This window comes from Siphateles boraxobius, unplaced genomic scaffold (genome assembly GCF_051911475.1).
Source record: "Siphateles boraxobius isolate OS27281-9 unplaced genomic scaffold, OSU_SipBor_1 20, whole genome shotgun sequence".
NCBI classification, from domain to species: Eukaryota; Metazoa; Chordata; class Actinopteri; order Cypriniformes; family Leuciscidae; genus Siphateles; species Siphateles boraxobius.
In genome coordinates, this window is record NW_027508811.1 from 6,679,442 (window position 1) to 6,695,647 (window position 16,206).

General features: G+C 38.5%; 1 protein-coding gene across 19 annotated transcripts in view; it reads left to right on the forward strand.

The window, feature by feature from the left end:
* Window positions 1–16,206, forward strand: part of syne2b (spectrin repeat containing, nuclear envelope 2b) — a 121,633-nt gene that overhangs the window by 78,720 nt on the left and 26,707 nt on the right. For all 19 annotated transcript variants that reach the window (XM_077236444.1, XM_077236449.1, XM_077236454.1 and 16 more), the window contains 13 exons: window positions 528–661; window positions 744–939; window positions 1,229–1,411; window positions 1,653–1,766; window positions 1,856–2,010; window positions 3,205–3,352; window positions 3,442–3,536; window positions 4,123–4,354; window positions 5,107–5,301; window positions 7,571–7,696; window positions 8,789–8,944; window positions 14,681–14,839; window positions 15,073–15,239. In XM_077236444.1, coding sequence (XP_077092559.1) covers window positions 528–661; window positions 744–939; window positions 1,229–1,411; window positions 1,653–1,766; window positions 1,856–2,010; window positions 3,205–3,352; window positions 3,442–3,536; window positions 4,123–4,354; window positions 5,107–5,301; window positions 7,571–7,696; window positions 8,789–8,944; window positions 14,681–14,839; window positions 15,073–15,239 — 2,060 coding nt within the window. The remainder of the gene's footprint in view (window positions 1–527; window positions 662–743; window positions 940–1,228; window positions 1,412–1,652; window positions 1,767–1,855; window positions 2,011–3,204; window positions 3,353–3,441; window positions 3,537–4,122; window positions 4,355–5,106; window positions 5,302–7,570; window positions 7,697–8,788; window positions 8,945–14,680; window positions 14,840–15,072; window positions 15,240–16,206) is intronic.

Below are 16,206 nucleotides of genomic sequence, written 5' to 3' on the forward strand. Positions count from 1 at the left end.
TGAATGACGTCATCGTATTCAGAGATTCGCATTTTTGTTCGGAGACCTTTTTCAAAAACTTCCACTTTGAAACACATTTTTAAAAGTTTGCGTTTTCAGGCACCCAAACTGCCGTTGTCGTGTAAATGACCGGCCAAAACACACAAAAAGGGGCTCTGGGGCTGTTTACACGACACCGTTTTCAACTAAAAACATAAAACTTTTTATGAATTTTGGCCGTTCATTTTATCTTCGTATAATGGTGTCGTCTGTACCGATCTCTGTTTTAATCATATTGTTGTCGTGTAAACTTACTCTTAAATGCTTGTTTTCAGCTGTATTTACTGAAAGCAACTTGCACCGATATATCGTAAAATGTCAGTTCCATTGTTTTGTCTCAAGATGCACACCAGTAATGATTTTTTTCCAACGGCACGTTTATTAAAACTATTTAAATTAAATTAAGGCTTAATCTAAGCCCTGTCTATGAAACCAGGCCATGATGTTACATTTGATTGTATTAGTTAATTTTTTTTTTATAATCGCAGGTCTTAAAAGCTGACACAGAGGAGAGTGACAGACAATGGGAGGATCTTAACAAGACAACATCGGTCCTTACTGGTGGAATTTGCACAGATTCTGCCCAGATATTATCAGAGCACTTAGAAAAAGAAAAAGCAAGGTTAAACTTCACACATCTCAGCATAACAATGTGAATGTGTATGTGAATATTCAAGCTCATTCACCTGTGTGTTGCCTTCTAGGTGGTCAGAGATTAAGGAAAAGGTCATACACACCTTGAAGAGGTCACACAGTCTTCTGAAAGTATGGCAGAGATACTCGGATGTGAGAAGCACCTGCTCAGAGCAGCTCCAATGTCACAGAGAACAGCTTGCCATGCACAACAAAACACCTGCTGACAATAAACAACTCGCACACAGCATCGCAGAGATGAAGACTGTGAGTACAATGCAAATTCACAGACAACCATTCATTAAAATAAAACTATATCTATAAAATAATTAGTAGGGTCCAAAAAGTTTCAGACCACATTACATTTTTAAATCAATGGGATTTTTTTTTTTTTACTGAATAGTTATGATGTAAAACAAAGAAGAAATGATTCTGCACTACTTCTAGGTCAATAATCAAATAATCATTATAAATGCAATAATATATAAAAAAAGATTTTTGGACTCCACTAAAGTATTTCACACACTGTCTCATTGTCCTTATTTTCTTCTCTTAGATGTTACAGAAAGGTTCAGAGACTCTGCAGACTGATGTTAACGAAATGCTAGAAGCGTCTAAAGATCTGATTGAACAGGTGGATGATGAAGATGCTGTTTTCATCAGATCAGAATGTCGTTTGTTAACACGAGGTTACCTGCAGTTAGAACAGACTCTGAAAGGACGAATTGAACACTTGCAGGTAAGACTCATATACATTAACATATGTGTTTTAATAAGCCTGGAAGTGTTTAAAGAATAGTTCAGGATGTTCCAAACCCATTTCCTCTTATTTTTTCCACTGAACACAAAATTTGCATTGATTATCATGATCAAAAACACCATAATTGCGGCATAAAATGACCATAATAATAGTCTGTCTTCTGAAGCCATAAAGTGACTGTTAACTGTTCCTTCAATTCAAACTATATGTGTGTCCCCAGGAGGATCTTGAGCAATTCCAGGAATTTGAAAGGCTATACCAGTCCCTCGAAACACAATTACAACAGTGGGAAAGCAAGCAAAGGATGGACAGCGAACACACAGACATATCTCAGGTGATAAACTCTCAAACGCCTAACTTACCAACATCCTTTTATTGAAGACATCCCCAGTATTGAGGGTTTCTCTGTTTCCTCGTCTACAGTTGGGTCTGATGGAGATCAGTTCTCTCTCTCCTGACCTGGATCTACTAAACACACTCAGCTACAGGCTGACCCTCAGTGACCCTGTGACACAGAAGCTACAGCAACTCAACAGGAAGTGGGCACAGGCCTCGGCACATGCCCAGGAGAAGTGCAGGTGAGACTAAGTGTTGGGAAAATTACTTTTAAAAGTAATGGATTACAATATTGCATTACTTCCTAAAAAGTAGCTAATTGCGTTACTTGGTTACTTTTATGGATAGTAATGTTACGTTACTTTTGCGTTACTTTTTATCACCTGGGCTGGCCTTGCATGTTTATTTTTTAATAACAAAAAAGCCCTTTCACACCAAATGTGAAATGAATAAGTCTCAGGCTGAAGGAAATGCAAATTCATGCTTGTACAATAGAGGGCGCAGCTCAAACAAACCTTTCAGCTGTTCTGCAAATCTAGATTGCAGAAGAAAGTTCAACACTCTACTCAAGGGGGTAATCCATCAGCCGGAAACTGAAGCCTCGCGGGCGCCGCCATTGTAGCAGACCATCACCTGCTGTTAGCATTCCATTGACTCCCATTCATTTTGGCGTCACTTTGATCGCGAATAACTTTTACATCTGAGGCGTCCAAAGACTTCATTTGTCCATTATTTATTTCTAAAGAAACACGACAATGTATAAAAGCCTCCATTACTTTGTATCTTACGTTATGGCCCCGTAGAAGCCGTTTTTGTAAAAAATAGGCCAACGTTTGCGTCATAACTACGAGAAGCTCGCAGGCAATCTTTGACTGTCTATGAGGCAATCGTGGGGACATAGAGGCATAAAGTCAAGGGAGAAGCCCATAGATAGAGAGTCCATAAAAGCAACGGGACAAAATATTTCAACAACGTTTTTGAGGAATTAGGTGATTCAGATTTGTCTGGGCACAGCTACTAGAAGATTTACAACGGTCAGACTGTCGTCAAGCTCAGTTTGAGGCTGCGCAGTACGCTCAGCCATAAGGAAGTAAGAGTAATAATCGGGCTTCAGTTTTCTCTGTTGAAATCAATGGGGTCGCTGTGTCCATTTCTTTTACTGTCTATGCTCTTACTTCAGCAATAATAAAAAACTATTTTTTTTGGAGGAGTGACTCAACTCCTCCAAAAGTGACTCAAATATGTTTATGTAGGTTTAAAAGTAATGCATTACTTTACTCATTAGTTGGAATAAATAATCTGATCTCATAACTCGTGTTACTTGTAATGCGTTAGCCCCAACACTGAGATTAATATCATGCTAGTATCAGGTCCAATATACAAGGTAATTGTTTGTTTACTATATATGTTAATATGTGTATATTATGTGTGTTTAGTGAGTTGCAGGCAGCCTCTCTCCATCGGCAGAGCTTTGAGCAGAGATGTGAGAGCTGGCTGGCTTTCCTACAGCGCATGGAGAACAGTTTAGCTGTAGAAATTGCATCAACTTACCCTGGACTGAGAGAACAGCAATGCACGCACCAGGTACAACAATCACGCACTTAAATGCTGCTCATATGGATCATAGATCATCCGATTAATACATTAAAATCTATCTTTTTCTCTCCTTCTAGTGTTTTCAGGCTGAGTTGTCTTTAGGCCATCAGATCCTTCACTCTGTGATCAGTGAATCTCTCCTCCTGTTGCAAAAGGGAGAAGTGGAGGACAGGTGACGATTCTCTTTGCATTGTTTAATATGATTTTGTACTGCTTTTTGAGCTCTGCTTGTGACATACACTACGTTTCAAAAGTTTGGGGTCAGTAAGAATTTTTTTAAAGAAATTAATTGAATTAATGAATACTTTTTAGTTCAGAAAGGATGCCTTAAATTGATCAAAAAGTCATAGTAAAAACATGTATTAGAAAATATTACATAAGATTTTTATTTTGTTCCATTTCCTTTGTCTATTTCCATTTCTATTTCATGGTTTCCACAAAAATACAGCTGTTATCAGCATTGATAATAATTATAAGGAAGATTTCTTGTGCACCAAATGACTGGAGTAATGATGCTGAAAATTTAGCCATCAAAGGAATAAATTACATTTAAAATATATTATAAAAGAAAATGTTTGAAGTTTTAAAATAATACATTTGAAAATTTATTACAATATTACTGTTTTTGAGACCAAACTTTTGAATGGTAGTGTAATACTGTATTTTATAATTTCATCATTAACACATTTTTAAAAAATTATCTGCTCTCAGTAGTTCAAATTCAACAGTATTACTAACCACCCTGCGTGTGCCCTCAGGAGCGACTTCCTGTTAAAACTGGCCCAGCTGAGAGAGCACTGGCAGGGGGCGGTGCAGAGAGCGGCTCAACGGCGTTCTCTAGTGGAAGGGCTCATACAGCAATGGCACCTTTATACACACACAATGCACAAACTCCGCAAACTTCTCACACTCACACACGCACTCCTGTCCCCTACCAGTCCCACGCACTGTAGCGTCCTGCAGCTGCGCCTCTTGCTAGATGATCTGAAGGTAACAAGATGATTTTTAAATATCACTATCATCAATGATGAAGACAAAGTATATGCACTGATTTATTTATTGTTTCTGAAAGAAGTATCTTATGCTCACCATTTATTTGATCAGAAATATGGTAATTTTGTGAAATATTACAATTAAAAATAACTGTTTTCTATGTTAATATATTTTAAAATGTTATTTATTCTTGTGGTGACGAAGCTGAATTTTCAGCAGCCATTAATCCAGTCTTCTAACATTTCTTATTATTATCAATGTTGAAAACAGTTGTGCTGCTCAATATTTTGTGGAAACCATTTTTTATTATTATTATTTATTATTAACCGTAATATTTGAAAAAATAAAATAGATATCTTTAGTAAGATTATAACTGTCACTTTGATCAATTTAATGCATCCTTGACCCAAAAGAATTCTTAATTTTACTGACCCTTAACTTTTTAACAGTGGTGCATATATAGATCTACACCTAAAACATTGCATATACATTTATACATTTAAAATTTTGCCGGTATCTCTTCTGGTAATAATTCTCAACTTGATTATTGCCCTTGAAATATTTCTTATTCATTTTACATAGATTTTTTTTTTTTTTTTTTTTAATGAATTGATTTATTCTCTATACTATAATGATGTACTGAAACCTTAGCTTGCAATTGGCAGTGACAAAAGATTCAGTTTGTTTTTAATTGTTTCACCATCTCTCTTTTTTCTCTCTCTCCCTCCTCTTTCTGTCCCTGTGTAAAGCGAACAGAGCTGTTGTTCCAAAGGTCGATCTCTGCGTATCTGTGTGTGATGGAGGCAGGCAGGCAGCTGTTCTCAGTCAGTGACACGCAGACGCAGATGCAGCTGCAGACAGACCTGGCTACTCTGCAGGAGGACTGGGAGCAATGCCAGTGCATGCTGGGAAAAAGAAAAACCCTCACGTCTGACATCATAAAGGTAAGAGAGTTGTGTTAGGTGTGTTAAAGGGGACCTTTGAATGAGCTAACTCTTGTATTTTATTGTTTAGCTCCATAGACATCCTGTTGCCACCCAGCAATATTTATCCTTATCCTTATTTTGAAGGTCATAGGTCACATGGGAAATCCATAAAGCAAAGTGTGTGTGGTCAGACTTGATTCCAGAACAGGCTACTTATGATCATGGAAATCTGGAAATATTAGTGAATTTTAAAATTGTAACTTCCAAACCAGGGAAAGTAATTGTTAAAATGTAAATGAAAAGTCCTTATTTAAATATAATGTATATTGTATATACAAATTAAGTTTGATGCTTAGCTGTGAAATATTTTATCATCTAGAAATGTATCTTTGTTAGTGGTATCATTATCCTTATCTAGTAATCACAAACAAATAGAAACGTTTTTTCTAGATTCCAGATATCATATCTGCATATCAGCATTTATGAGGGTAAAGTTTATATAACTAAACAGCTCCTGCAAAGTGAAACCCGCCCTTGGAGTGTTTATGATTTGATTTAGATGGAAATAGCAGGTCATGGATTGTCACCCTGATGAACACCTGCCAGTACCGCTGCTAGACATTTTGGTGCCCTAAGCATAATTCCTTTATGGTGCCCCCCGCCCCCGGGGGAAAAAAAAAACGTTTATTTTTACCGGTTTAACTTTAACTTTTTAACGCGCAATCCAACGGAACACTGAGGCGGCGGCGCCACCATCGTTACTTTCTAGAGCAATTAAATACTCTTGTTCCGCCTGTCTTGTTATATACATCCCTAAAAAGTGCCTAATAATATTTCTATAATGAAATAATATCGGCACTATAATTATTATGACTATGATATGATGATTGATTTTTCATTAGGCTATTTTTGGTGCCCCCCTCAGCACTTGGTGCCCTACGCACAGCGCGTGATGCGCGTGGTGGGAGCGGCGGCGCTGACACCTGCTCAGAACCTGTTAACTGTCCATCCCTTTATGGACGCGTGTAAAAAGTGTTTCACTTCACCAGGAATAAACTCCAGAAAGTTACAGGACAACACAAAATGTTGAATTGTGTTTATTTTTGTGTGTAGAAAAAGGTGATGATGTATTATGTTGGTTTTGTGCAGGAATGAGTCCAGCTGAGTTTGACCTACATTCCCTTTGATTCCACAGCTACACTAATCCAGATCAGACATTTTCTCACACACACACACACACACACACCCCCACACACAGACAGACAGACAGAGAGGGAGAGACACACACAAGCACATTAATTTTAATATTAGTGTTCCTGACCTGAAAAGTCTTTATGCTTGCCATGCAGTTCACTAAGTCATAAAATCTTCATCCATCCATCCATCTGTCTCCCTGCCTGTCTTTATGTCTGTATCTATCTAACTACAGTATATCTATCTATCTGTTTGTTTGTCTGTCTGTTGCTATCTGTCTGTTTCTCAGTTCCTCATCTATTGTTGACCTTGATTGTAGTTCAGATAATATGAAGACAGAAACCATAATCAGTGTTATGTGTGTGTGTCCATGAGTACATCCACTTGTTATGTGCTCAAGGGTTTACAGGAAAGCCTGTCTAGGGATTTACAGCTCTCCCTGCCTTTCTATCTCTTTCTCACAGTGCATAGTCTGTCTTCATTTGTCATTCATCACCTTATAAAATCAATGCCACTTCACAGCACTCTCCTCTGTGCTGTTTGTGTTGTTATAATATGGTTTTACATCTATTACACTGTATGTGAGTTGTCTTGTGTGCACACCTGGTTTTGAAGCAGTGAGCTTGTATTCCAGTACTGTGCAGTACAGTAGTAACATGTAGATCTGCGTGTTTTGATAACCCCACACGTGTGTGTGTGTGTGTGTGTGTGTGTGTGTGTGTGTGTGTGTGTGTGTGTGTGTGTGTGTGTGTGTGTGTGTGTGTGCACGCGCATGTATGTGTGTGTGTTTTCATTTACCTTAGTGTTGGCTTAACTTCTTATATGTATCTGATCTGAGACATTGGTCTGATGTGCACACTGACCTTCCACAGTGGATATCTGGACACCTGTCCATATGTTTGTGTGTATAGTTCTACCTTGACATATCCATAAGCTTTCATTGTTTTCTCTGCCTTATTTTTGGCTTTCCCTGACTGGTATGAACTCTGGTCAAGCCCATACCAAAACAAAGAGGCTTACAGAGACATTATTAAATCAAGATCATGTCAGAGCAGTACAGCAGCCTCTGTTGCATTTGTTTTTTATTTTACAGAAGTGGGAGACCTGTGAGACCAGAATAGCAGATCAGGCCCAGCGCCTGGACGAGCTACGAGCCAGACTAAAGCAGTCGATCCCAGATCAGCAAAAGGAGATGGAAGAAGAACGCCTCCTCATGAAGGTACACTAACTCCAAGAAGAGAACTGCACTGTAAACATCTTCATTTTAATGGTAAAAGACTGTGAAAATGCTCCCGTCAAAAACTGTTAATTGGCTAACAGTAAATTCCCTTACTGTATATGGTGAAAAATTGAACTGGACATTTCATGTAACTTTACAGTAAAATACTGTTAAATTACTTTTTTTTTTTTTTTGTGGAAGTGAGAAAGAGCAAGTCATCTTATAATTTACAGTGGAAAAACTGAAATGGACATTCCCAGAATGTGTGACAGCTCACATTTGATGGTTTTTCATTGAAATAACTTTCTAAGTTTTATTTTATTTAAGGTGTCCTTGTTACAGTGTAATTAAGTACTGTGTAATAATAATGAACTAAGTGTACTTACAATAGGGTTAGGATTAGGTTTGTTGTAGGGTTAGTTGCATGTAATTATGCATAAATTATAGTTATTACTATAGTAACTACATGTAACATGTGTAACAAAGACACTGTAAAATGGTGTTGCCGTTTTTTCTTATCAGTTATGTACACCGGGTTGTGTTATATCATATACTTAAATTTATTACATTGATTTAGAGTTATGTTTGTACCACAACGGTGTTTTGTATTTGTGTGCATGACACTGCATGTACATTCTATACAATATTAGTATTTACCTCAGCTTGTGGAAAAGCTACTTGTGATGAACTTTGATTCATCATGTGGCTTTCTCTTTGTGGTTGTCAGTATATTATAAATGTACATCATTTTGTCTGTAATAGAGCAATCATGATAAAATACTAATAAATAATGTAATAAAAACACACTTCAACAGTTACCGGTAGCAGTTAGCTTGTGCTAACATCCCACATAACAGTTTTTGTTTGTGTTGCATGACACTTTGGATTTCCCGTCCTCCCTGCTATAGGCTTATTCAGCTGTGATCCTCCTCCCTCTCTCTCTGTCTGTCTCCTCTGCCCTCCCCCTTTGTCCTGTGGGCTTTAATCTTGTTGGGCCAGAGGGTTAGAGAGAGATTGCGTGAGTCAGAACTGGGACTTGTGGCAGTGTTTTCTGTGAGTGTGTGTGTGACGGTGGTGTGTTATGTTATGCAGGAGGTTCAGGATTGTTTAGAGGACTGGGCCGTCAGTCTTTCCGAGCTCAGCACCATGAAGACGGACCTGTCCCAGTACATCCTTACTGATGACGTCCTCCTCCTGCAGGAGCAAGTGGAGCATCTGCACTGTCAGTGGGAAGAACTCTGCCTCAAGGTATGACATAAACATGTTTACCTAGTAAACATACCATAGACTTGTGTATATTATACAATGCAAATATATATATATCTTTTTGAGAAGGTCCCCATCTGTCCTCAAAAGGAGGTTTTGTCAGATGTAGCAAACTTCTAGTGACTATTTGGAGGAAACAGAGCAAATATAAAGCCTACAGGAATCTTGTGACTAAACATTAACTGCTGTTTGTAACTCATTGAACTGACTGATAAACCTTGTCGTGTGTGTTGTTGAAGGAAATATTTAACAGTAAAATAGGTTGAATGAATCTGTACTATTTGTATGTAGTTTTGAGGTGGAAAGTTAAAATACTTAGCATCCACTGCCTTACACAACATCCAGATTTAAAAACATGTTTACCTAGTTATCTAAATGAAGACATGCAATTTATTGTTGTTTTCTAAAGTGAATTATAATTATTATTTTGTTTGATTCATGCATTCATACATTCATTCATTCATTTATTAAACATTTTACCTTTGAGAACATCCTGGATGTTCTCAAATGGATGTTTTTCTGATATTTAACTTTTGGAGACAGTTTTGTCCCAACTACTGCTAAGTAAACCTACACACACAGACAACATGCTCAATGGAATTCCAGCTATTTTAAATACAATGTTAGCACACCATCAATACCGAAGAAACAGATGCTTTTTAATCAGTGCTCATTGATTCAGCTGGAGTCACAGCTTGTTCCTGTGAAGTTTCTTGATGTATGATGTTCTGGTGTCTATGATCCATATATTGATTTACTTTCTGAACCTGTGCCTCACTCCCATGAGGTCTCGCTGCTGTTGAGTATGGAGCTGGATCAGTCAGCTGGAGTCTCCTGGGGTCATGTTTTGGGGTGGGTAGGGGGGTCTTTGACACTGGAAGGAGAGAGCAGATGGTAGAGAGTGAAGGACAGAGAAAAGACACAGAAGTGAATAGAAGCAGGAGTCTTTGGCTCTTTGTTTTGGAAATCACCCCCAGTGTGTGTCTGTCACACGCCGGAGTGTAAGTGTGTGTCTGTAGGGGGTGGTTGTTGTGGAGGTGTTGCCTGGTAACAATGAAGTCCACAGCTGTTGAGTTAGTTTGGATTTTAAAACTTTAGTGACAAGGTTCAGAGATGTTTTGGCTGGAGATCTGATTCTTTAAACGCAAATACACGGGTCCTCTGTAACGCAAGTGGAATACCCTGCTTCCCTGTAAACTTAGAGTGTTCATGTTTTTATTTTCCACATTAATGTGTGTTTTAAATGAAACGTAGTCTATAATTTATTAATATGTACCTGTAAACATACAGTACCCTATATTTTTAGATCACTTACTTTAAAGTTAAATTAATTAATGAATTAAATGAAAAGAAAAAAGAACTAATTTCTTCTAGAACTAATAAATAAATGTATTTATTTATTTATAGGGTGTCTCTCAGAAAACATGTTTAGATCTCATTTGGTCCAAAAATCAAAAATAAATTAGATTTTGCAATAAAAAAATAAATAAAATTTGAATTCACATAATTTTCATGATAATTTTTCCTAGAAATACACTCTCAACATGTTTTTATTTTGAGGGTTGTTTATTTTTTTTTCTCATTACTGAGATTACTGTTATAGTTTTTCTGTATAACAATAAAGACACCTATAATACCATGTTTGTTTTTTTATCAGTATAAAAAGCAGTACAACAATACTTAAAACAAAGTATTCTACCGTTTAAATATTTTTCATAATTTTTTTTAGAATTGCATTACAGTGCTGAGAATTGTGTGTATTCTTAATTGTGGTAAAAAAAGTTAATTTTTATAAATTATTATAAATATTATTTACTAAATATTAGTTTTTAATTTTTTATTTTCATTTTGTTGTAAAATATTTGACCTGGGGTGCGTGGTTGTTTAGGCTCATGCTGTTAAGTGTATTATTTACATTGCAATACCCATAAATGAAAACATAACTTAATTTATTAATATTTCTTTATATATTTACTTGTAAATAGATGCTAGTAAGCATGTGATGAGGTCAAATGTCCAGTTTGGGACATAATACCTTGTAATAAGGGATAGAAATTATGTTGCTCAATCTCAATGGTAAAGTGTTCCCAAGCAACATTGCCCAAAACGTCAACTGCCATCATGTCTATCGGCTCGCTTTCGGGTTAAACTTTCCGCGACTGCGCAACTGGGTTATAGGTTGCCAGATTGACGTGACAAACGGGTTGAAATTTTAAATGGTCTGTGGATTGTGTGAATATAATGCATTTAATACAATCTGGCAACTGGTCAACATTAGACAAACATATTGGTCCGATTATTCATAAAGGCGTTTGGGCCATGCAAATTACGGGAGTTTCCCGGGAAAAATAACATTTGGGTTCTTGTCACATTAACTTGCCCTAAAGGTTGTATCAATGATTTCTGGCCCAAAAATAAATGTCTAATCTTTCCTAACGTTCCGCTAGCTGCCCGCCCCATAAGCATGCCGTCCAAAAACCGCGTCTCTGTAGGCAGCCTAGGCTCTGAACTCTGCACACAAAAACAAATGGGTACAACCACCACTCAAAACCAAAATAAACAGTGTTCCAACCAATCACTGACAGGGCTCCGATTTCGCGTCCAGCCGTGCACGAGCGCAAAACCTCACAACACCCGCCCCTGTCAGTGATTGGTTGGAACACTTTATTTTGGTTTTGAGTGGTGGTTGTACCCATTTGTTTTTGTGTGCAGATTTCAGAGCCTAGGCTGCCTACAGAGACGCGGTTTTTGGACGGCATGCTTATGGGGCGGGCAGCTAGCGGATCATTAGGAAAGATTAGACATTTATTTTTGGGCCTGAAATCACTGATACAAACCTTTAACTAACTCAACAAGAGAGATTTTCTTCACACACAGTGTGAGTTGCAGTCGGTCATGTTTTACCGGACTCTTTTGATTGACAGGATATAATCACCACTGATCATCGGCTGTTTTTAAAAGGTCCCATATTGTATTTCCTGTTTTTTTGGGGGTTTTTTTTATGATAACAGAGGTCTAGGGGCTATATAGCTACCATATAAGTTTCAAAACAGTCAATCCACAGACAAATGCACACAGCCTGCATAAAGTAGCTGTGCCTTTTCACGAGCCGTTGTGACTTCCGTAAAAATGTGATGTCAGAACTACTCAGTCACCGCCTTCAGTCTCCACCTCGAGCACTGCCCACCGTCCGCCTTCCTTTTGCCCAACCCCAGACAACATCATTACTGAGCAACAACAACTCGGACACATGTCGAGAAAACGCTTTTCAGTCGATGGATGTCAGGAAACTACATCTTTGTATAGGCAACAACATTAATAAAAGACCAGTAGCTAATGTTTATTTATTCTGAAATTTAGCAATTTAATTTGACCTTAACCGTCTGTTCTGCACATTTCACAAGTGACTGCTTCGTCAATCTATGTTTTTCAAAGAAGCTGCTCCTCAGAGATGCTGCAGTCCCTGCTAGTTTTGCCACCCGTCCAGGTTTTTCCGGGATTGTTGTTCTTTTTAACAACCTGCCCCGGGCAATTTATACACTCTCCCGGGACACTGAATGTCCCGGTTTTCGAAAGGCTATGTGAATATGTCCCGGTTTTCGAAAGGCTACGATGAATATGTATGTTCAAACAGCGCGCACTGCAGAGAGATAGAGATCGCGAGACCTTGCGTGTGTGTGTGCCTCATGAAGCGCATGTTAGCACCCCCCCAGTCGACCGAGCAACTCTACATGACTAAAGCCAGGGGTAGGCGTGTTTGGTCCTAGAGAGCCGGTGTCCTGCAGAGTTTGGCTCCAACACTGAGAAAAAACTCACCTGCTGCCTATAGCCTTTGTAATCCTGAAGACATTGATTAGCTTGTTCAGGTGTGTTTGATTAGGGTTGGAACTAAATTCTGCAGGACAGTGGCTCTCTAGGACCGAACTTGCCTACCCCTGACTTAAGCAAATATCGACCGAGCGACTGTGTGTGCGGGTCATAGATATGTCCCGGTTTTTTATCAGACAAAGGTGGCAACCCTAGTCCCTACATTGTTGGGTCCGACCTCAAATTCACAACCCGTTAATAAACTTCTAACACATTTTATCTTACATTATGGAGCCAGATTAATCTGAAATTATAGTTTGTAAACAGATACAAATTGATGCTAACGAGTTGTTTTCTACAGTCTATGGTTGCCACAAGCTTTGATAGAATATTACAGACACCGGCCCTGTTGGTGTCTGTTGTTTTTATTGAGTTAAAGATGGTGAGATTGAGTTCATTCTGTCTCTGTCTTTTGTTTTGCGAACAGAAACTAACGTTTAGTGTAAATTACTTGCATGGGTAACGTTATTTCAAAAGTCTGAGTTTGATTACAGACAGTTTAAATTAGCGTTAAAGGGTTAGTTCACCCAAAAATAAAAATTAAGTCATTAATTACTCACCCCCATGCTGTACCAACCCCGTAAGACCTTCGTTCATCTTCGGAACACAAATGAAGATATTTTTGATTAAATCTGAGAGGTGGATCACTGCTACATAGGCTGCCAGAGGGAATGAAACTTGACGGCCCAGAAAGTCATTAAAGAACATGTTTAAATATTCCATGTGCCTACAGTGGCTCAACTATACGTTTATTAAGCGACGAGACTACTTTTTTCCCGAAAAAAAAAACATAATAACGACTTTATTCGACTATTCCTTTTCATTCCTTGTGGGCCTGAGACGAGAGTTCAAGAGATTTCCACGACGCATGCGCGAGAACTGAACAAGAAGTATTAGAAGAAGAACGTTCTCTTCTCAGTTCTCGCGCATGCGTCGTGGAAATCTCTTCAACTCTCGTCTCAGGCCCACAAGGAAGAAAAGGAATAGTCGAATAAAGTCGTTATTATGTTTTTTTTTCCGGGAAAATAGTATTCTCGTCGCTTGATAAACTTATAGTTGAGCCACTGTAGGCACATGGAATATTTAAACATGTTCTTTAATGACTTTCTGGGCCGTCAAGTTTCATTCCCTCTGGCAGCCTATGTAGCAGTGATCCACCTCTCAGATTTAATCAAAAATATCTTCATTTGTGTTCCGAAGATGAACGAAGGTCTTACGGGGTTGGTACAGCATGGGGGTGAGTCATTAATGACTTAATTTTCATTTTTGGGTGAACTAACCCTTTAACGTTAAATCTGCATGCAGTATTGATGTAATGGTAATTATAATACTCTTAGAATAACGCAGAAAGTAAAAAACAAACAAAAAACATTAATTAGCCTATCATTCTGAAACATCCGCGGTTGAGAAGGTGGTTGTTCGTCTCCTGCTGTCAACGATTCGGGGTCTGAGGTCAGCTCTAACAGGCCGGATAACATTTCCCTCAGCAATGTCCATCATTACAGGTGTTTTATTTACCTTACTTGTGGACATCACCGAGCCACAGCAGGCTACAGAAAACATGATCCTAGTTACCTGAGGTTGGCCCAGGCTGTGCGTCACTTAGAAAGCAACTGGCCAATCAGAAGAGAGGCTAATGAATATTAATTAGACGGGCCAAAATCGACCTGTTCTTAGCAGAGCTCCTGAGAAAGGAGCTGTAAAAATTTATTCAGATGGTTTTTGGTACTTATACTGCAAATATATATTCTCAAGGACATCAACACCTAAAATAAAACTCCAGAAAGGTGTACAAAATGGGACATTTAAACAATCTCAATTCTCTCTCTCTCTCTCTATCTCTCTCTGCAGGTGTCTCTGCGTAAGCAAGAGATTGCTGACCGGCTGAATGCCTGGATCATTTTCAATGAGAAGAATCGGGAGCTGTGTGAATGGCTGACACAGATGGAAAACAAGGTGGCGCACAGCGCCGAGCTCAGCATCGAGGAGATGGTGGAGAAACTCAAGAAGGTGAGACAAAAGTCTTCCATCACCCATCCCAAACTGCCTCAGATACACTGTACTCTGCTCTAGCATTACACTGTATTTTGCTAAACCTAAATAGAAGAGCAGACATTCCACATTTATTTGCCTTCATTTGATTGCTTCCTTCCCTATTTAGTCTAATGTAAGCAAGCAAACCAGAGTATGGCAGTAAATAAGCTCATTCCTCACCCCCTTTCACACAAATACTCACTCTACAGGACTGCATGGAGGAGATCAACCTCTTCAGTGAGAATAAGACACATCTGAAACAGCTGGGAGAACAACTCATCACTGCTAGCAACAAAACCAAAGAGACCGAAATAAATGACAAGATCAAGGACATCAACGACCGCTGGCAGCATCTGTTTGATCACATCGAGGCCAGGTGAGACCTTAGAGTAACCCCTGAGCATGGTCATGGTTAAATACACTAAATCAAAGGCTAGAATGTGACCATAGAATGGTCAAACATCAGTAACATTGCTGGAATATTAGGTTTGGGTCATGTGATCTGAACTGCTTGTATTGAACTTTCGAAGAAATATCCGAGACAACACAGAGACGAATGTGAACATTAATCTGACATTGATTCGATTAATTTCAGTCACACTTTATTTAACAGACATGAAGCGTAAACATCAGCACAGTGAACGTGTGTGTGGCGTTAGTCCAGATAGGCGGGATCAGGCTCGGGTGTATGGAGGGGGCTGTTTTATCCCGCACTCCGTTTGATTGACAGTTCTTTGATTAGACAGATGGTGGCTGTAGCTTCATGTCACATTGATGGCCAGCTTGTTGACTACTTGTCTCCAAGTCTGCCTTTCCTTTTTGCATTTTTTCAGATCTCTGGTATCATCTTAAAGTGCATTCAACGCATCTATATGTGTTTAAGTTCAATTGTAGGCAACATACAGCAGACTGACGTATATATCATGTTCCATATTATTTACAGAGGTTTAGATTAGACCATATCTGCCTTTCAGCTACAATCTTAATTAAGGCAATGCCATAGAATACACACTTTTGGTTCCCCACAGGACCTTTCAGTGAACTGTCATTTCTTAAAAGAACCATTATTTTAAAGAACATTTTGGTAGCACTTTATTTTACAGGCCTCTTCCCCATGTACAGACCATCTACTTATTATAGTATTTACAATAACTGGGTAATAACTGGGTTCTAACCCTGAACCTACTCCTAAACCTAACCTTAACCCATATAGTTAACTTATAGTACTCGGTACTTTCTGTAATAAGGCTTCAGCTGTATTTTAAAGTTGCAGAAATGAAAAAAATAATGAAGAGAGCTCTCTGCTAAAATGTCAGAAAACTTTTTTTTTTGGAACCAATAAC